Source organism: Magnolia sinica, chromosome 4 (genome assembly GCF_029962835.1).
Source record: "Magnolia sinica isolate HGM2019 chromosome 4, MsV1, whole genome shotgun sequence".
Taxonomy (NCBI): domain Eukaryota; kingdom Viridiplantae; phylum Streptophyta; class Magnoliopsida; order Magnoliales; family Magnoliaceae; genus Magnolia; species Magnolia sinica.
In genome coordinates, this window is record NC_080576.1 from 62,598,589 (window position 1) to 62,621,511 (window position 22,923).

The 22,923-nt window shown below is 38.9% G+C and overlaps 1 protein-coding gene and 1 long non-coding RNA gene across 3 annotated transcripts; both read right to left on the reverse strand.

The window, feature by feature from the left end:
• Nucleotides 1–3,118: 3,118 nt before the first annotated feature.
• LOC131243161 (uncharacterized) lies at nt 3,119–20,903 on the reverse strand. Of its 2 annotated transcripts, XM_058242310.1 has the most exons (3): nt 20,673–20,903; nt 19,408–19,541; nt 3,119–3,523 (listed from the first exon to the last, which is right to left on the reverse strand). In XM_058242310.1, the coding sequence occupies exons 2-3, from the start codon at nt 19,484–19,486 to the stop codon at nt 3,255–3,257; spliced, it is 348 nt and encodes a 115-aa protein (XP_058098293.1). In that variant the 5' UTR covers nt 19,487–19,541; nt 20,673–20,903; the 3' UTR covers nt 3,119–3,254. The 2 variants fall into 2 exon arrangements, with proteins under 2 accessions (XP_058098293.1, XP_058098292.1); XM_058242309.1 differs by lacking the exon at nt 19,408–19,541 and having other exon boundaries at nt 20,673–20,899.
• Nucleotides 6,490–11,824, reverse strand: LOC131243163 (uncharacterized). The gene is made up of 2 exons (XR_009169906.1): nt 11,103–11,824; nt 6,490–11,062 (listed from the first exon to the last, which is right to left on the reverse strand). It is a non-coding gene; the product is annotated as an uncharacterized LOC131243163 (long non-coding RNA).
• Nucleotides 20,904–22,923: the final 2,020 nt, after the last annotated feature.

Here is a 22,923-nt window from a genome sequence, read left to right on the forward strand (position 1 = left end):
TCCAGATTGGAAAATAGTTTTGCCCCCTCTAGCATGTCCAACATATCGTCCATCTATGAGATAGGAAATTTGTACTTTACGATTAATTGTTCCGCGGTCAATACACATGCGCCAACTCACATCCTTCTTAGGTGTCAATAAAGTTGGTACAATACATGCACTCATAGCTTCTCGAACTAAACCCTTATGGATTAATTCCTCCACTTATCCTTGCAAAATATCAAACTCTTCCGGGTTCATCCAATAATGAGGACGATTGGGTAAACTAGCCCATGAGACAAGGTTAATATGGTGTTGTATATCCCACATGAGAGGCAATGCATCGGGAAGTTCATCGAGGCCAAATTGTCTTAAATTCTCCCAACAACGGTTTCAGTTTCTCGATAATAATTTTGGGTTCTACCCCTTCACCATTCACAACGAATGCATAGACTTTTCCCGTCTCTTTGGACTCCTTCATAAAGTCCCATATGGCTAGGAGAGAACGCCCCTCCACTTTAAAAACTTCGGATTACTCATCTAGGTCCATAGAGGTGAGTATGGTTTTTCAGTCATCATTAACGAAAATGTATTCTTTATCTCGTCCTCTATGAGTGGAATCATGATTTGATTGTCACGGCCAATCGAGTAACATATGACAAGCCTCCATGTCAACTATATCACATACAACATGGTCCTTATAATGTTTAGCAATTGAGAAAGATATAGTGCATTGTTTATTTACTTTAGTCTCATTGACCTTCTTAATCTAGCCGATTGTATATGGGGAGAGATGTTTTTCCATTTTTCAACTGCAACTTCTTCACCATGACTTTGGAGAAAATTCTCGTTGCTCTCATCGTTTATGATCACATCATAAACTTTCCGATTCACCGTACAACTTGTTTGAAAGATATAATGTCGTTGTAGGTGTACCTCATTCTTTGGCATATACAATAACATTCTCACTACTAGAGATTCACCGTGATCTTGCAAAACGTAATTTATTTCGTCCACTTCAACATTCATGGTGTGTTCTACTTCATCAACCTCTGAGTCTTCCTCTGTATTTTCAACACTTCCACCATTAATAGCTAGGTTAGCCACTTGCCGCTAACTATATGCGTTTAATGGATGACCCAGTTGGACACATTGGTAACAATGGTCTGGCCTTAGCCGACTGTAAGGCTTTGGGATCCTGCTTGGACCAGCAACAGTAATCTTTGCTCTATGAGGTCTCGCTTGTCCATTCCCCAACTTTTGGTTCGTGGGTGTAAGAGGTTGATGACGCATCCTACAGGGCCTTTCCCCTTAGAGTGTAGTGCACCCTGTGAAGGACCCGCAATGGCTACCCTATTAACAGGATAGGCCCGTGTGTTGGATCATTCAAGCTGCATCTTCGCTCAAGTGACCAGTTTGATCATTTTGTTCATCATCCAAATGGGTTGCATCTGAACCCGATCCTGGATCAGAACACGCAAACCATCGTTGAATCAGACGACTTATTATGATTCAGTATCAAATAAATCATTTCGCGCTACCAAACGGTAGAATTCCTCTACGTAATCTCTCGTCGATCAGCTACCTTGTTGACAATTTTGGTATTATTGGAATAATACATGATCATAATTGATGGGAAGGAATTGCACGCGCATCGATTGTTTTATTCACTGCCACGTGTAGATTGGAGCATTCATCTGTCTTGTTCGCGCAAGCTAAAGTTGTTCCTACCAAGCTGAAGTTCTACCCTTTAACTTGTAAGCTGCAAGTTTTAACTTTCTTCTCTTTAGGGACGTCCATGTAGTCAAAGAAACGCTCAACTTCAAGCAGTCAATCGAGGAAGTCATCGATGTGGAGTTTGCACTTGAAGCTAAGAAGATCGACTTTTATCCTAAATTCTCGATCCATCTGATCTACCCGATTGTCACCTCATCTGGGGTTTTGGAGGATCATGTCCCACATCCTCAAGCAGGACTCTATGATTCACCACCGCCATCGCCCCGCAATCAGCACGATTGTGAATTTCAATGCCTACTCGAGGCGAATCATTGCCATGAACACGGAGTTGCCCTAAGGCCTACGTCATGTGTCCAAGAGCATCCTACTAGTCTTGCATAACTTGCTAATTCTCCCGCGACGCCTCCTCAAAAGCTGTTGTTATTAAAGGATAATTTCCAGGAGCACTGTGCATGGGATTGTTGCCCAATCCGTGCCATCTATCTGAGAAAAAATCTTACTCTAATACCAAACTGATGTAAGGAAGGATGTAATGAGGACGATCACCGTCTTCCTCTAGCAATAACATCTTGAATCCACAAGATAAATAAAATAGTTTTTTTTTTTTTTTTTTGAATTTTATTGATAGCCTCCTGAAATAAACAACTTTGTATACTTAACTAACCCTTAACAAACCATAAGACGCAATTAGAAAAGACCTAAACAAATAAGGAATATAATATCCAAAAAATGTGCAAGTTTCCGCCATCCATTGATCGGTCGATTAATCGATCGAAATGATCCAAAAACGTCCAACGACTAAACTAAAAAATTATGCGACTTTTGATCTGTCGACCTAGTCAGTCAATCGATTAACCTCGATTGATTGAACTATGCTGAATTTTGTTAATTTCCCTTTGAGCTTCTTCCGGTCCATTTGTGTTAGAAATGTGCTTGATCTACGTCCTACATCAGCCCACTTGTTAGAATTGGAAATACGTGTGGAATATATCACAAATAAACCCATCAACTTTAAATTATTATTTTTTTAAAAAAAAAAGAAAAAAAGAAAAAGAAAAAGAGGCACATTTCAATCATCAGCTAAAATACCTTTTATTAAATATTTATTTAGTATATGAAAAAAATAAATAAAAAATCTGACCTAAGAATGGAGAGGGTGATTTAGTAGGATTTCAGGTTGTGCTGCTTGGGTTTAAAAACCTATGAATTCCCTCTCTATGATAATTGTGGGTGAAAGTTAGCTATCCCGGGGCGTGTGTGAAGGATTTAGGAGAAGGGTTACCCATGAAATCAGACCCAAAATCTTTTCTCTCGGACCAAGAGATTTGCATGTTCAGGCTTCCAGTATTGCACCTAAGAAATCCACTATGAGTTTTGAATGATGCAACTGGTCTAAATTCAGTGAAGAAGAAACACAACAAATTATAATAGCTACATTAAACTTGAAATTTACAACCTACCCTTTTTTTTTTTTTACAAAAACATTATCAGATTTCACACAAGTTAAGGTGCAAGTTTCCAATTGGGTTCAGATGATATCACTTTATCGGCGCTACAAGTGTGTAGATTAGAAGCATTGAAACCACAACTATAGCTCCTGCTAGAGTGAATTTTGGACTAGTCCATAACATGAGGTTTGACCTTTCTGTCCTCTTGATTGGATCGACCTCCTCAGACAGCGGGTATTCGGAACGCCTTGGATTCCAGCTTACATATTTGTCTGGTGTGAACCGTGAGAATAGTGTCTTCTTTCCCTGCTTCCTAAAGCTTGACCAGGCCTTGTCCCAGTCTGTCGGCACCCTATCACCTGAGAAGCATTGGGGGAAAAAAAAAAGATGAGAAAAACAGAGGGTGAGGGAGAATTGAAGGTAGCAAGTTGTCAAGCACTATACACTTTGAAAAACAAAATGACACATACAATATCCATAACAAATGGAAACAATATATATACCACATGAGCAAGTGAAAAATAGAAAAACCAGTCGCGATATGAAATTTTCAAAAATTATTTTTCCAAAACGCAAAGAACAAGAAAAAGTATAATACTGGAACTATAGATCGTGAAATCCCTTCTTTTCCAAGGCTAGAAAACTGGTCAAGATTCATTGTTCATGTTCGTTCAAGCAATTCATGTTTGCGAAAGCTAAAGCTTGGAGGGATGTGCAAAAGGAACTTACAAGTTACAATTGGGAAAATGTTTATCTTTTCTTGAGATTGGTCCTAGAGTTGAGAAGAGGTAATGTATACATGTGATAAGATGGCTGACAAGGGTTGCATAACAAGTATTTATTATACTTGCGGTGTGAGGAATTCGAAGCATTTACATTTTTTTGGTACCAAATACACATTCTACATACAAATAGATGTGAAACGTATGCATGGAAATAAATATCTTAACTTCTTTCTGCAATGGATACAAATAGATGTGTTTTGGATCATGCTGCTGATATTTGTGTTTTCCCTTCATCCAGAGTGGGAATCACTTTATGAACAGGTTGGATGGCATATCACGATCACGGTGGACCCCATTTAGGTATCCATGGTGGAGGTTTCCATCCCCAGTGTGTCCTATGTTGTGGCCCACTTGAGGTTTTGGATCTGCTTCATTTTTGGGCTCACATCCTAACATGAGCTGGCAAAACTGATTGACTGAGTGGATGCGACATGGACATCACAACGGGCCCCACTGAGCTTTGGTTATAGGAACTCCCTGTACCAGGGGTTACAGTAAACTCGCGTCCAGTGCACGTAGTTGGGAGCAACGACCCTCTCCGCTCCACATAAATACTGACCAAGAAGGTATCTGTCACCCAACGGCTGACATGTAATAGGCAGTGAAGTTGATCCATACCATCCTTTTAGTGTATCCTTGCCAGAGAGGCAACAGTAGACAGTCCACCTGAACAGACCAGCCTATCCATTTGGACAGTTGTTAGTTCAAAGACCCAAAAACTCGACTTGAGTACAATACACTAGTTCAAAATCACAAAAACTCGGCTCAACCCAAAGTCCACCTGGATCAGGTCAACTCAAAGACTCAACTTGGCTCGATATTTAATTATTAATTTAATAAGTATATCTAAAGTAATAATAGCTAATAGCCCATGAATATAAAAATTGGCATAAGCAAGCAAGGATGAAATGCATGGCTTGTTGGTAGAGTCCGTAATCTCCCTATAATAGGTCAGCATTTCAAATTTTACATGCCTCCAGAAATCATACATGTGGTAGGCTTTCAGGCAGAATGTGATGGTTGACATGCAGGCTCTTGGAAATTCTACAGATTGAACAATCCTAGCCTCCAATTAACAGTCAGTTTTTCTTCAATCCATACCATTGAATATTTTTTGTTGGGGTTGTCCATTAAATATCCACTAATCAGCCAGCACGAAAATAAAATCAGTGTAACTTTTGGTTTAGAAGCCAAAGTTTAATCAAACATATCCTGACATATTGTCACAAGATTCGTGTTTTTTTTTTTCCCTTTTTTTTTCCAATGACCCAAAATTGATAGAGCTTCCCTTGGATGGAGGATGCACCAAGAAAAGCTCTCGGATTGGATATTTCAACCAGGGTTTTCATTTAATTTCTAGAGAATAGAAGGGATGTATGAAAATCGTAGGGGGAAAAAACATTATGAATCCTAAAAATGGTCAGTGCAGATTAGGGCTGTCAATATCTCAGGAATTGGGATTGGATAGTTTAGGCCCCGATTTTAAATTCGGTAGCCTGGCCAATTCAAAATGTTGATTTTTCTCAGGCCCTGCCTGTTAAAAACTTGATTTTTCTCAAGTTACCTATTCAAAATTCTGATCTTTCTTGGCCTAGACCTGGCTTATTCACACCCCCCGCGAAGGTGGAAGACATTCCCTTCTAGAAAAATGGCATACATGAAAAACATTCTCGTCATGTGCTGAAGATTTATTTGATAAATAAAAGAAAATTAAATTAATATCTTGCTCAGGTCCAACTTCATATAAAATTAAAAAAAAAAAAAAAAAAAAAACATTTTTGTGTTTCTTTTCCAGAAAATTCTTGGAATTTGTAATGGAATCCCACTCACACACCATAAAGGCCCCACATATGGAACTATGACATGATATGGTGATTTTGATTTAAATAAAGTTTAGCATGGACATAAAATGATTTACAATCTCAAGCACCTCCACCACCCCCTCTCTTCTCTCAAGCACCTACCATCCTTTGTTAGAGATCTGGAAGAGATGAATTAGCAGCCCCTTTCTTATCTAGGTTGTCTGCTTTATCATTAGCAGAGCAGCCGACATGCTGGAAAGATACCCTCACAACCTCTGGCTAATCTCATGAATTTCCTCAATTAAGTTGGCAATGAACAGCTTCTACCATCCTTCATTAGAGATTTAGAGATCTAGAAGAGATGAATTAGCAGCCCCTTTCATAGCTAGGTTAACTGCTTTATCATTAGCAGAGCGACCTACATGATGGAAAGACACCCCCAACCTCTGGCTAATCTCATGAATTTCCTCAATTAAGTTGGCAATGAACCATGGGTGCCAGCCCAAATAGTTGTAGACAGTTGTAGTCTTTTTATTTTGTAGAGAAGAGAATCAATCTCTCCATCTAATTATTCTAATTGCTTTACTTTCCATTTATAGCAATAGATTTACTTCCTTACATATCATTGTATTTCTCTATTTAAAACCTATTGGGGTAAGCAATGTATATAGAAAACTGGAGAATTCTCGAAAACTTCTTTTCTGTTATCATGTTATCAGAGAAAATCTAGTCCATTCATAGCGCAATAGATTTACTTCCTTGCATATCATTATATATCTCTATTTAAACCCTATTGGGGTAAAGCAATGTACATAGCTAACTAGAGAATTTTCCAAGACTTCTTTTCTGTTATCATAGTATCAGAGCAAATCTAGGCCATCGATCTAACAGAAGCAGCTGCCATTCTGATCACCAATTAGAGGAACCATTGTCATCTTCCTTTTTTCATTTCTGTCACAACACTGTTGCTACCGCAGAGGCTGATCTACTCAATTGTTGCTCCTTCTACCGAAGCAGCTGCCATTCTAACCACCAATTAGAGGAACCACTGTCATCTTCCTCTTTTCATTTCTGTCACAACACCGTTGCCACCCACAGAGGCTGATCTACTCAATTGCTGCCCCTTCTACCAAAGCAGCAGCTATTCTGACCACCAATTAGAGGAACCACTGTCATCTTCCTCTTTTCATTTCTGTCACAACACCGTTGCTACCCGCAGAGGCTGATCTACTCAATTGCTGGCCCTTCTACCGAAGCAGCTGCCATTCGTCATCGTCGCCGCAACAATAGTGATGGGCATCACCTCCATCGCACCAGCCAAACCTACCACCTTGCAGCCACTCTTCCACCCCGAACCCTACATCTCTTTGCAACTCTAGCAACCCAGTCACAAATGGCAGCCGAGAATATCCATTGGCAGCAGCACATCACTGTAACCCCATCACTGTCTGCCGGATCAACATTACCACTGCCTCACCTTCCGGACGCTACAACTGATTCCAGAGATCTCCCAATTCCAGACATTCGCAGCGATCTCCCAGTTCCAAACATTCCAGATGTTGCAAGACCCTATATGTTTGCAGCATCTCTCGGTTCTAGTTCCACCATCGCGGCCGCTGTAGCAACGGGTGATCTTCATGCAGCACTTGCCTCGTCTCTAGCGCCGTTGTTCGCCAACGCAGCCATGTTGTTGTTGCTCAACTCCAGCTCCTACTTCCCACCAAGCACTTCAAATCTAAGCCGCTAACCCACCATTAGTCTTCCTTGCAACTTTTCGCAATCCGTTTTCAGCACACCCATCCCAGATCCAATCCATGAGTCAAGATATACCCAACATTATGCCACTTTTGAGTTGAATTTATAGATTGTCGTCACCCAATATCATGGATAGAGACTTTTTCTTCACGTTGCATGTTTGATGGCAACAATTATGGACTTTGGTCCATTCATTTCAAGAATTCTTGAAGGCGAGGATTCTAGTGTATGGTTGATAGAACCAATCCCTTTCCCAAAATAGATCAACCCAAAGAACTGACTGTGTGGAAAATTTAAAAATAGAAAATTTGTCACATGAATTTTAGACTCGGTTGACAAAACAATTGTTGTTGGCCTAACTCCTTATAGGACAAAGAAGGATATGTAGGATTATCTGAAAATTATCTATTAACAAAGCAATGAATATCAGTTATATTGACTAGAACAAGAATTGGCTCAGATCACACAGAGAGATCGAACGATTTAGAAATTTTATAATGCAATAGTGGCTATTTGGACTTAGATGTCGATGATGGATCTTAAATTTTTAATAGATGTTATCTCCATTTTTCAGAATGTGTGAGAGAGAACCCATGTTAGGCAGTTTCTTATGAAATTGCATCCTAATTTTGAGCATTGTCGGCTACTTTACTTAACTATAGTCCTTTTCCCGCCATAAGTGTGGTGATAAGTGACTTATTAGCAAAAGAGCAAATACTCAAGACTCTAACTGGTGTACCCCAACTTCTTGGCACCTCGGATACAGTTATTTTAGCCTTTTCACCAGCACCTTGGAAACCTGACATGTCTCACATAGTGTTATAGGTGTAAGAAGTTTGGCCATCTTGCTACAACTTGCAAAGACAGTCCTCTCTATGAGTTTTGCAATTTCGTAGACACAACATCCAAGAGTGCACGAAGAAGAAGAATGCCAGAGGAAGAGCCTATATGACCGCAACCAATGACTCGTCTACAAGTGCCATGGCTACTCCTACTAGTCCAATTACTCCTAAAATGATTCTGTAAATCACCAAGCCTTTCCGATGGCCGGATTGTTAGCTACATCCCTTTAGTTTCCTTGGTATTTTAATTCCGGATGCGTCCAACCATGTGACAAGTAATGAATCTCATCTCAACAATGTGAAGCCATCCAAGAGTAACTTAGTCATATCTATCGTAGATAGAGCTCCAACTACATATTTTATTTGTTGGATCGTTATCTTTCTCCCATTCTTAGCATTGTACATTTACTCTCACTAATGTCTTTCATGTACCTAAATTGTCTGTAAATCTTATATCTGTGGTTAGTTAGTCTAGAACCAGTGCTTACTAATTTTATTTCCCGATTGTTGTTTCGTACAATATCCTACAACGGGCAAAGTAGTTGGGAAGGGTAGGAGGAAGGGACGGCTCATCTTGTTGGATTTCGAAACTCAGTTACACCAACTTCTCGTTTCGTTTCTCCTTCTCATGATATTAATCATGCAATAAAGTGTGGAAACTTTGACACGGCCACATTGGTCATTTACACCCTAATCAACTATCACATTTGTTTTTCTTCTGGTATTTTGGGCAAACTGAAAGTTAATAAATCTTCGCTTGATATCTCCTGTTCTTGATTTTGTTTATCTAAAAGTAAATGTAAGCATTTTTCTCCTAGTACTTCTTAATCTACTGCCCCTTTTAAGATTGCGCATACTGATGTTTGGGGGCCATCCTCGGTTTAGTCCATGTCTGGCATGCAGAGTATCATGTGACATTGATAAATGAATTCTTTAGATATACATGAATATATTTTTTACACTCCAAGTCCTGGGTATTCACAATATTTCGACAGTTCTACAACTACGATGGCCATACAGTTTGAGAAAAAGATTAAGGTTATCCGCTCAGATTGAGGAGGGGCATACATCTCTCTGAAGTTCAAGGCATATCTACATGATCATGGGATTATTTATCAAAATATTTGTCCCGATACACCCCAACACTATAGTATTATTAAATGAAAGATTTAGCAAGAATCGACACATTATCAAGACAACCAACACCATGATGGTAGATACCTTTGTTCCACATACATTCTGGGCTGAGACAATTTTACATTGTCTATCTCATAAACCACATGCTGACCAAACTTCTTGGCAGTATTTATCCTTACTTTTGTTATCTTCGGTTCTCTTCCTCCTTACTCATTATTTTGCATATTTGGATGTGTTTGTTATGTTCATCTTTACCCACATGAATGTAATAAACCATCTCCAAAGTCTACTTGCTATATATGTATTTCCAGTTCGGAGACACTCAAAAAGGCTATCGTTGCTATGACTCCAATGCTCGTAGAGTTCGATGAATGTTGCTTTCTTACAAAATGTTCCATTTCATGCTCAACTCTCACAAAATTCAATTGCTCATTCTATTGTCTCTAATGGATTAACCTAGTTTCCTGATATCCCTCTTATTGCAAATGCGACTGAAACTCCTTTGCAGGTTTATCAATGACAAGTGAGAGAAGTGCCTCCCCCTCCTCCTATGGCTCAACCTGCAATTGATCCATCCCTTCAAGAGGTACATCGATCTACCCACAAATCCCAACCTCCCAATTGACTCATTTGTTGTATGTTTTCTGGAATTGATTCCATTTTTGTTCCTACCTCTTATTTTTAGGCTTCTAAACATCAATGTTGGAGGGATGCTATGGCAGAAAAGTTACAGGCATTAGCAGATAATCACATATGGGACCTTGTTCTTCGCACACCAGGTTAGCAGGTGATTGGTAGTAAGTGGACGTATTCTATAAAGCTAAAGTCAAACGAATCCCCTGATCGGTACAAGGTTCATCTCGTGGCCCAAGGCTACAAGCAGAACTAAATCTCATGGCCCAAGGCTACAAGCAGAACTATGGCATTGACTATGAGGAGACCATTGCACTAATGGCCAAGATGAAGGTTATTTAGATGCTTATTGCCATTGTTGCCACTCGTGATTGGTCTATTCGACAGATGGCCATGAAGAATCCATTTCTTCATGGGAATTTACAAGAAACCGTGTACATTGCTTAGCATCCTGATTCCAACACGGGTCATAAAGATTTGGTGTGCAGACTTCGTAAAGTATTATATGGGCTAAAATAAGCACCTCGTGCTTGGTTTCAACAGTCCCACGAGGTTGTGATTAGGGTTGGGTTTAGACAGAGTGGTCATGATTCCTCCTTATTCACTTGGTCTTCATCCCGTGGCATTGAAGTTTTACTAGTTTATGTTGACAATTTGCTCTTGATCAAGTTTACATAATTAGAATCACATATCTTCAACAGGCTCTTTAGTCATCCTACTACACAAGGATTAGGGGCAACTTACATGCACTTCCTTGGATTGGAGGTTTCTCATACAAATCGTGGTATACTTGTTAGCCAACAAAAATATACCCAGGATCTCATCGACCCCATGCATCTTTCTAATCAAAGGACAGTCAAGATGCAAGATGATGATCAAACCAGATATCACCTATGCGGTATAGGTTGTTAGTTAGATTGTTGTCGAGTCACATACCTTGCATGCTACTATTTTCTTGAGGATTATCCGCTATTTGAGAGGTACCTCATATCAGTCATTGTTCTTTTCATCTATATCTCCCTTGAGCTTGTTGCCCATGCCGATGTTGATTGGGTTGAATGTGCCCTCACCCATGGATCTACTATAGGGCATTGTATGTTTCATAGCACTTCATTATATCTTGGAAGCGTAAGAAGCAACCAACGGTCTCTAAGTCAAGCATGGAGGCTAAGTATCGAGCTAAGTCTTCTGCCTGTAGTGATTGTGTTGAATGTGCTCTCACCCGTAGATCTACTACAAGGTATTCTATGATTCTTAGCACTTCACTTTTATCTTGAAAGCCTAAGAAGCAACAAACGATCTCCAAGTTCACCACGAAGGCTAAGTATCGAGTTGTGTCTCTGCTGTATTGAGATCATTTGTTTATGAGACCTTTTTTTATTTTGAGATTGATATTACTACCATGACTCCGCTTCATGTAGATAACACCAGCATTGTCCAGATTACTTCTAAACATGTCTTTTACAAGAGGACAATATTGGGGTTGATTGTCCCTTCATTCAAGAGAAGTTTTCGTCTAAGATTATTTCCCTCCCACACGTGGCATCTCAGGATTAGATAGCGGATATTTTTAAGAAACTAATATTATTTATCTCCCACACATGGCATCTCAAGATCAGATTGCGGATATTCTTACAAAGACTATGACAACAACAAGACTATATTTCCTAGTTAACAAACTATTATAAGTTGATCACCCACATTCCGTTATTATTATTATTATTATTTGGTGTGTGTGTGTGTGTGTGTGTGTGGGTGATGTATGTTTAGATAGTGACAATCTTTCTATTTTTTGTAGAGCGGAGAATCTCTCTCCCCCTCTAATTGTTCTAATTGATTTACCTTCCATGTATAGTAGTAGATTTACTTACTTCCTTGTGTCATTGTATATTTCTATTTATACCTTATTGAGGTAAAACAATGTGTGTGTGTGTGTGTGTGTGTGTGTGTGTGTGTGTGTGTGTATAACAAACTGGAGGATTCTTCAAAACTTTTCTTTGTTATTAGGCCCACCCCAGCCCAACTGATTACATTTCTAAAATCATCTTTGGTGATCAGCTGACTAAATTAATGTCTTTCTTGGATCCTTAAAACCATACACAAGAGTCATGGCTTCAACAAATGTCGAGTCCCCAAAGCCCAAGAAAGAACAGTGAAGTATTAGAGAAATTCAAAGTCTACGAAAAATAAATAAAAAAAATGAAACTATTAAATTGTAAAATTGAAACCATTAGATCCAATAGATGATCCAAGGACACTTCACAGGAATTTATAGATTTTGTTCATGAAATCACATCACCATAGGATACCTTCTACAATCATACAATAGAAATGAAGAACAAAACCTTGGTAAATATGACAAATGTCAGTTTAGCATATTCATGTTTAGCACTTAGTTTGTACACAAGGCTCTAACTTTGGCTATTGCATATAAATTGAATGCCTCATACAAAAACTAGTGCTTTGCCCTGGGGACCCTAGATAAACAAGAGAGCTAACCCTTGATGCTTTAAAGTGAGGGGATGTTGGGCCCCTATAGACGACTAGATGCTACTAGACCTAGGCTACGGTTAGGCTTATTGCATGCATCTTCCTAAGTTATAGTCAAAGTAGCCAAGATTATAGGTTGTCACAAAATTCAATGTGAAGATGCAATGAAACAATGCAATGAGGTCTACACATGCACTCCTTTTAGAAAACTTTCATGTTTATCCCTAGGATAAATAATAAATGAGATGCAAAGCAAACCCACTAAAAATAATGTCCTAAGAAGAACTATAAGATTAGAAATAGAACTAGAAAGAAATAAAAAACCTAGAAAATATGCAAACTTGGACCAAATTTCTAGATGTTTGTAGCACAAGATAGTTGAGAAAAGCAAAGAGGAGAAGCCCTAATAATACTTAATGTTGAAAGTGATCCTGTAGATTTTAACAAAGGTATGATGTCATAAAGATTTGACTTCTAGAAGGTGGTCATGATTGAGAAACAATTTCCATCATCGGCAATAGCACATGAAACTTGCCAACTTCACAAAAGTCAAAACCTATATAGGGTGCAAATGGATCTTGAACAATAAAATGTAAGTAAAGAGAACCATGGATAATTGATGAGGACATCCAAGCACCATACCAAAGGAGGGTTGAGGCAGTCTACTTATGGCTAGACGACCATTACATGGGGCCCACTTGGCTCAATTCACATTCCTAGCCACGTTGAAGACCACACGTGCATGTTTGTGCATCTTTGAAGACTTTACACTGGGAAGATGCAATTGGGTTGCATATAGGAGCTTGATGGACACGATGATTGCACCGTTGGATCATCATCATCGGACATCTTGACCATGGACCCCCATGAGCCACGAAATAGTTTAGTTGTTTAGATTATTTACATGCTTCATTAGTTTTGGTAGAGCTTATATTTGTGTTGACATTAGGGATTTAGGAACAACTTTTAATTTATTAAGCATCTTTATGTTGAGAATCTTATTTGAGAGCGCCCTTTTGTAAAAGGTCTTTTCTGAGACTATAAAAGAGAAAAGGGGGTGTGTGGAGACCTAATGACATTATTTTGAAAAAAAAAAAAAGTAAAAAAAAGTTGTGTTTTCTCTTCTTCATGAGATTTGAAGAATACTCTATGTGATTTGGAGCTTGGGTGTGGTATGATTCCATTCCCCATTCAACAGATATGCGAGGCTTCTATCTATCATCTTCCTTCTCTCTTCCTTTATATCCAAAACAAGTATTCTCCCAAAAACTTCATCTCTCTTCTTCTCTTCCTATCCAAAACCATCCAAATCAACTTTTTCTTCAACTTTTCATCATCCAACTTAAACCCCAACCGAAATTAACCATTGAGGACCTCAAAATCACTAACATCCCTTCATCCAAAACCTCAACTCCCCTCTACTAATACCTAAATCTATCAACCTCCTTAACCAATTTGCCCAATTTATTCATAATTTCATCTTTTCCCAAAATAAAAATTAAAATTTTAAAAAAAAAAAAAAAAACACCCTAATTCCAAAATTCTCAATTCCCATGAACCCTAATTTTCCAAATTTCATATTTTTCCCTTCCTGACCCTAATCATAGAACCTACAAGTCAGTCCCTTGAGTGTGGAATGTGCTTATTCTAAATTGAAAGCTTTATCCTTCCATCGAACATAATTTTAATTAATTTATGTGATTTCTTAGCATGCGGGTGTGTGATTTACATTAAACCAGATTTTATTTCCAATTATTTACTCTTAATTATGTGATGGGTTATCATCTTTTGTTAATTGAATTACTTTATAGACTCTTTCATAATCTCTATGTTGCATGCTAGGATTAAATCATGTGTCCTGCATCAAATTTGGTATCAGAGCCATAGGTTTAGCATAGGATTTTGTGTTGTGCTTAGGTTAAAGTTACATCTAGGGTTAGTAGAGCATACATTGCATATAGGATTTAGGATCATATTACTAAATTTTGTTCCTAGTTTGGAGTATCCCATCGTTGAATTATCAGCTAGCATTTTCCACTTATACCATTGCTGAATTTTCAGCGTAGTAACCTCAGGTTGTCACCTTTCTGAATTTTCAGTTTGTAATTTTCATATTAATGCTCTTGCTGAATTTTCAGTTTGGTACTCTCATATTACCGTCCTACTGAATTTTCAATATAATATTTGAGGGTGACGTCTTGCTGAATTTTCATATTAGTGTTTCTAGTATGTCCAGTTTAATCTCTAGGTTGATTTTATTGTTGTCGTAACATTACCCTAGGATTTAGGTTTCCCTTTTAGAGTTCCTTTGTGTATGCCCACTTGTTCTGGATGTGGCTTTGGTCTATATCCCACTATGAATCTAGAGCAGATTGACGAGACCCTTAATACTATCAACCACCATCTGACGACCATTGAAGCGGGCAATAGGACCAGCACGACTCGATTGACCGTGACCAGTGCGTGTGTCGATCAAATTGAAGCCTCCCTTCAGGCAAACCCTGACACTGAGGAAGATGTCCAATCACAAGCCGGGGATAAAATTGAAGGAGTTGAGACTGTGCCACTTGCAATTGTTAGCTATGCTGTAAGCCATATTGTAAAAAGTGATGATTGGTGCAAGAATCCAATTTTCCACACTTATGCCAAGTGTGGTGGCAAAAACTATAAGGTGATCATTGATAGTGGCAGTTGCATCAATGTGGTTTTTGCTAACATCGTGGACTGCTTAGGTATGCTAGTCGTTCATCATCCTCGGCCCTATCGAGTCTCATGGGTTGATGCATCTTTGATTCCGATTTCTTAGCATTGTCCAATTCTCATCCAGTTTGGTTCCTATACGGACACGATGTGGTGTAACGTTTTGCCTATGGATATAGGCCACATCATTTTGGGCAGGCCTTGGTTGTATGATAGGGACGCAATATTATCCAGTCGCTCGAATACGTGTTAATTTATATATGAAAGCAAAAGGATTATCTTGAAGCCTCTTCTGCCCAAAAGCACCTCGAAGAAGGACGTCAAGAAACGTGGTCCTCAAGATGTGACAAAACTCCAGCTTGAATCTCTTCCTGTAGTTAATGTCAAAGAGTCTGAAAGAGAGACTAAAACTGATTTGACGTTGTATGCCCACGTGGTAAGTGAGGTCACACCTAAGGTTATTATGGAAATGCCACCTGAGGTTATACCCGAGGGTAGTGTAGAGTTATCGCATGGGGTGTGGAGAGCCCTTATGCCATCATTTTGAGGAAAAAAAAAAAAAGATTGTGCTTTCTCTTATTAATGAGATTTGAAGAATACACCATGTGATTTGGAGCTTAGGTGTGGTGTGATTCCATTCCCCATTCAACGGAAGTGCGAGCCTTCCATTTATCATCTTCCTTCTCTCTCTTCTTTCCTTCCTATCCAAAACCAACCAAATCATCTTTTTCTTCAACTTTTCATCATCCAACTTCAACCCCAACCGAAATTAACCATTGAGGACCTCAAAATCCCCAACTTCCCTTTATCCAAAACCGTAACTCTCCTGTACCAATACCTAAATCCATCAATCCCCTTAACCAATTCGCCTAATTTATTCCTAATTTCATCTTTTCTACAAATTCTAAAAAAACTCTAATTCCAAAATTCGCAATTCCCATGAACCCTAATTTTTCAAATTTTAGATTTTCCCCTTCCTAACCCTAATCATAGAACCGAAAAATCAGTCCCTTGAGTATGGAATGTGTCTATGCTAAATTGGAAGTTATATCCTTCCATCGGACATAATTTTAATTGATTTATATGATTTCTTAGCATGTAGACATGTGATTTAGGTTAAATCAGATTTTATTTCCTATTATTTACTCTTAATTACGTGGTGGGTTAGCATCTTTTATTAATTGAATTACTTTATAGACTCTTTCATAATCTTTATGTTGCATGCTAGGATTAAATCATGTGTCCTGCATCAATAATTCAAAGTATGGTCAAAACGCAAGTGGCAAGAAAAATAAAAGAAGGAGAGAGTTTTCTTTGGTACTTTTGCGCTAGGTCTTCAATAATGGTAACAGTGGTTGTAAAGGCTAGGCCTTATGGCTGTTTAGAATACTAGCCATTACAGGCTTACAGCCCTCTAACACTCAAGATTTTTCTTAAAGGAAAAAATGTATCAGCCCCATATTGGCATGTTACAGTCGTTAAAGGCCCATTATGGGCCATTTAATTTTCAAATCGGGCATTACAATCCTATATCATATAATGGGCACCATCGTTTTTTTTTTTTTCTTTTTTCTTTTTTTTTTTTCTTTTTTTTTTAAGGTGGTAACAGGCACCATTGTTGCCATTACGTAATGGCCATAACCGCTTCTTAATGCCATGCTTATGCCCCTATATCAAGGATTCAACCATTAGAATATCAATAGCCTTAGCCACAATTATGACTTCAAAATACATCAAATGGATGTAAAAATTATAGATGAAGAGTTGGTGAAGATCTACATGTGGAGCAACCTAAGGGTATTACGATGGTTGAACAAGAAAACAAGGCATGTAAATACTAAATCTTTATAAAGTACAAAAAATGCATGTAAGCAATGGGCTATGAAATCTTTTAAGGTGACATATTGCATAACTTTAGAATAAATGAATGCAACATATACATATATTGTAAGTCGACCAATGATAATATACTTATCATTTATCATATGTCTACATGAAGATGACATGCTTAGTTTTGGTAATGATATATAGATCATTAATAAAACAAAGTCTTAGATTATTAATAAAACAAAGGAAATTTTATCTTCTAGCTACAACATGAAGGATGAAAGTGCTAATGTAATATTGGGGATAAAAATTCTTAGATAAGGAAATTCTTTAACTTCAACTTACCACATTATGGAAAACAGTGAATGGGATATCTTCATTGTCGACCCTTTTCCCAGCTATATGGGTTTAGGTTTACCAATCTTATTTCCCCAATTAATCACAATTACTATAAAAAAAAAAATACCAAGAAAGTTTCATCCTTTGAAAGTAAATCATTATCTACACCCCATAATCCAGGTGTGAAACTATGATATAACAAAGGAAGTATCAAGCACTGTAGTATAGACAACTCAATAATGCTTTCTTGCATGAAACTAAGTATACTATTAACCTGTCTTATATATTTTGAATCTTGAATCTAGAGTACTGAAATATTTAAAGTCGACATTACGAGATGGATTGGACTACGAAGGGTTCCCATTGAGTATCTAACAATACCAGTTGGTACAAAAATTCTGACGATCAAGTCGACAAGTGGATGGATATTCATTTTTGAAGGGGTTGGAATCTCATAGCAAAGAAACAAATTTGTATAACTCACTCCATACTAAAACCTGAGTTCATAGCTTTAACATCTAGAAATTGAGGTAAAATGGTTGCATAATTTCATATTAGAAATCCCTTTTACGGTGGAGAGTAATGCCATCAATATCTTCGCATTTTAATATTGAAGCACTATCAAGAGTGTAAAGTGTACAATGGAAAATCTAGACATTTGATTAAGAAATTGCTATGTAAGGCAATTACTCAACGATAGAGGATTGATTGCATAAAACCAAACTAGAATTTGGTAGATCCACTACGGAAAGGTTTGCAAGGGATTTGAAGAAGTAAACATCCAAAGTGATAGGTTTTAAACGAAGATTGTAGAATCACCTATGAACGAAACTGTACTCATCAGTTGTATCCGAAGTCTGTATTTCAATGACCAAATTATCAAAAGTGATTGGTAAGCACTATAAAAGATACAATGTCATTCATACCCAAGGAAGGTAGTGGTTGCTACATTTATGATAGAAGAAGGTTCAATCCGAAACTTCAATTAATCAAGAAGAGGTTTCTAAGGTGTTAGTTCATTACAATTATCGGGATACCTCAAATAGGTTCACATATACGAGTGTGGATGTGAGATTGCGTCCTATGAGATAAAGTGTTCTCCTCTAAAAGGCACTCATGACTGCCACATAAAAACATATGGTCATTATTTGTCTCAGCTTTATAGACTTCCTAGAGCTATGAAAATTTTTGTGAAATACATTTGGTTTTGGCAAATTCAAGTGACCAATTCAAGGATAGGGCTGCCAAATACCTTCTTTAATTGTACTTTGACGTAGTTTCAACAAGTGAAGATTCAGGTTAATAAGACATCTAAAGCTATGCATAAACATTCCGAATTAAGTCTTATTCTTTAAAACGGAAAATAAGGATAGGATTTTTTTTTTTTCAATTCAGAATCAAGTCCAGGAGGATATGTTTGAAATTTTGGAATATTACAGGAGATTAATGGGAGCTTTCAAAATAAATTCTAAAAGTATGTGTGCATTATAAATATAAGGTTTTAAATAGGTTTTCTTTTGGGAGAATAAAAAATCGCAAAAGCTCCTCTTTTGTCACAAAAGATAATGTTGATTGAAAAGATCACAAGGAAAAAAATCATAGGATAATATTAAGGGTAGCATTTCGAACACTCCAGGTTTCCCACCAAGTGTCCAAACTTCACAAGGGTGCGAAGCACCCACCACATTAGCACATGTAAGGGCATGGACATTCATTTTTTCTTATGGGGTTTTTACTCTAGATTACAATAAAATGTAAGATGAGTTCTTTTGAGGCTTGGACTTCATTTTTGGTTGTGAGCTTCCAGTAGAATGATCTAGAATTATCACTGTTTGAAGCATTTTTAGCCATCAAAAAATGGGCTAGGGTGCTTCAGGCACACATACGCATTAAACTTCTCACATATCAAATATGGGTTGTAGATCAGTTGGACCTAGGTTCAGACCATGGGTGTGGTTGGTAACTGACTTCAAATCAAGTGGCATGTGACATTCACATGGAACCACCATCATGTTGGTTGACGTGGCAGTGTCATTAGACCATTTGATTGAAGGTCGAAACAAGTGCCTGCAATCATAAGGGATAGAAATTCATATGAATGAGTGTGCCTAAACAATTCCCTCAGTGTTGGGAAAAGACAGACTAGCAACCAGAATATATATATATATATATATATATATATATAAAGCTATACAAGGTCCATTAGAGGGGTTGGCATAGAATTCCATCACTCATGCTCTCCAATTTTTCTGTACTTAACAATAAATAGACCATTTAGTATGTGTCCGGTTTTAAATGTATTTTGCTGCTGCAGATAAAAATGCAATATTGCCTTCGTCTGTTTTACTGTGCCATTCGCTTACAAACATGCAATGGAGGATTGGGCTTGAACGTATCTATGAAGCTTTCATTCACCATCCTAATTGTTATTTTCTTTCTCCAATACCCATTAAAATTTCATGTTGTACTTGCACCGTATTCAAGTATGGAGAATGCCCATTCGTAGGGGTGGTAACAGGCTAGCCCTCCTGGCCCATCTTTGGACAAGCTTGGACCTATTAGCTTGTGCCAGTCATGTATGGCCAGATCAATTTTCGGGCAGGCCTGCAGTTAGGTCATTTTAGCGTGAACTAGCCTGGTCAGGCCAAGCCCAACTTGTGTATTAATCTACATATATACCGTTCTGATCATCAGTTAGGCAACCCATGCGTTTTTTAAATTTGATCAATTTTTCAGGGCAGGCTGAGTCAGGCTCGGGCATGGACATGCTGTGCTAGGCCCATGCCCGGCCCATTGCCACCCTACCCATCTGGCGGTTGTCAATGTGGAAGCCACATGGTAAAAAACCGGATGGATGGTCCAGACCAATCCATAGTCAGGTCCGCCATTACCCCCACATAGATGTATGAAGGTCATGATCGGGTGCCTGATGTAAAAATTGCCCTTTCAAAAATTTTTTTTAAAAATTACAAATGGACTTAAAGTTAGATTGCAAATCAGGGCCATCCATAAGTAGCATTCAATTAATAATAGAAGAGCCCCACCTAATACTGGTAAGAAATTGGCACGCAAATCGACTCAAATGCAAATATTATGATATTTGTTTTGTGATTCTTGATTTTGTACCCACGACTTTCCAATGTGAAACCTAACCCTAGCTTTTTAGAAGCAATTTGAGTAGGGACACTAGTTGCTTACCTTTGCTGTTCCTGTTTCCGTTCTTGGGAGGTTGAGAGCTATTTTTGGAACAACGGGGTTTGACAAGGGACAGTTGAGATGTTCTGACTGTGGACCAGATGGTCCCTGCTCCCAACTGCAACGCATCCATTCCCCCGCTCTTCCGCAACATTTTCTGAGATTCAGGAGAGAAAAGACCAGTCCGCTGAGGAGGCTCGGAGTTCTTTTCTATCGACTACCAAATCACTCCAGAGACACACGTTCGTCCATGTTATCATCAATCATGCCACGTGGCAACGTATTCCAAGTTGGTCGCAGACACCGGGGGTTACGGGAATGGACTCGGATTCGCTAGTGACCTCGGTGCTGAAAAAGCTACGTGGACCCACCATTATGTATACGCTTTTCATCCACACCGTTCATGCAAAAATTTGGTCCACTTTTTTTTTTATAACTTTGAATATATGTATAGGTAGAAGACGTAAGAGACTCTGGCTAGAGCAGGGGACCCTCCGATGCCAAAGTCAGGATAAGAATCTAGGTCTAGTAGTATCCAGCAATTTTAGGTGAGAGATTCATTGTACTTTTCACCATTAAAAATGCTCATATTTATAGTTGATGAGAGGCAGTGATGTAGAAGAGATCTCTCTATTTAGTAGGGATGTACAGTAGAGGAAATCGAGTCTTGAATATGTCGGGATGATCTCCCGAGATCCTCGACAAAGATTTGGGGAGATCCGTATTCCAAGCGCGTCGGCGCTGTCCTCGAGATCTTCGGCGAGCTGGTCTTTCGGATAAGACCTGATTAGTAGGAACCAGGGACGGCGTGCAGTAGGAGGCCGAGGCCGACCTGACCATGGGGTTGTATGCCGACCTGGACTCTCTGGCAAGCTCTAACCCTTCTCTCTGTGCCATGTAGATTGTTGACCTCTGGACCTGCCCTCATACTCTGTGTTAGGGCAGTGAGGTCGAGCTCCTTTCTTTAGTAGAATTTAGATGAAATATGTTGTGAGAGGTTGAGCTCAAAAGTCCGAAGTGGTCTTGGCCGACCAGGATACTCAGATGAGCTTTGAGCCTCCCCTTATCATTGGGTAAATGGCCGACCTACCGACCTGCCTTCATATGTAGTAGGTGACGGATATCCTTAGTAGAATTCGGATGAAATAGAAGGAGATCTTCCTTGACCATTGAGGAGCTCATTAGTCATGACCGGCGCTGGCCAATCTCGTGTCCTGCGGAGATGTTCGAGCTGACGTCTTATCTTTAGCCAATCCATTTTTACCCATAATAGTGAGCCCCCCTACTTTCGAGCTCCACAACGAGCTTGGGAAGTAAGTTGGTTTTCGTGAGGTCGGACATTTTAACTGAGTAGGAACATTGGGGTGAGCTCTTGAGTTCTTCCTTTTATTAGGGAAATTCTGCTCTTGTCGAACAGATGTGTTAGCTGCAACAACCCCTTCGTGAGGGGCCGAGCAGTTTACTTAAGAGGATTATTTTTTCTTGCACTAAGAAATCCTCATTGTAGATCGTGCGATCCGAGTGGTATTACCAATTAGTGGTCCGACCTCTTCTTTCAAGGTCAGATGACTGGTGAGGACTATTTTTCCCTTGTACTAAGGGAAGTTCTTAGTAATTCGTGTAGCTCAGATTAAGAGAGAGAGAAAGATTTTCTTCCCGATCTGGGGAAGCTCTTCCGTAGTAGAATTCATGGTAGAGGACTTTGTTACCTTGCATTAAGGGAAGTCCTCGTAGTTGATTTTTCAGCTCGGATAGTCGAAATTTGAAAGTTCTCTTCCCCTGACCTGGGGAAGTTCTTTTATTGTAGAAATCATCAAATAGTAGAAAGCACGACAGTAGTGTCGCGAGAACCTTTTTCTCTTTTAGAAAGGGAGGTCACCCTTGTCGAGTAGGTCGGTCAGTTGACGCGCTCCTAGTTGGAGGACTTTTTGAGTTATCAAGAGTAGTAGATCTTCAAGTGGTCAGCATTTCATGGGCGAGATAAGAGCCCCCCCTAATGTCCTTTAGTCGATACATCCCTTAGTATTTGATGTCGAGGTCGAAGTTGGCCGATGAGCCATATTATCGAGCTTGATTAATTTGTTCGGCTCGGCTTCTTTCAGTACCTACTATGCCTTGGTGTTCAAGGGAATGTACTGATGGAAGTGACTTTCTGGATGTCGATTGGTATGCTAGCCTCGGTCTTGATCGTCCTCTTTCTTTCTTTTGGCGTTAACAACAGAATGCTCCCCTTTTTTCCTTTCTCTTCCTATCC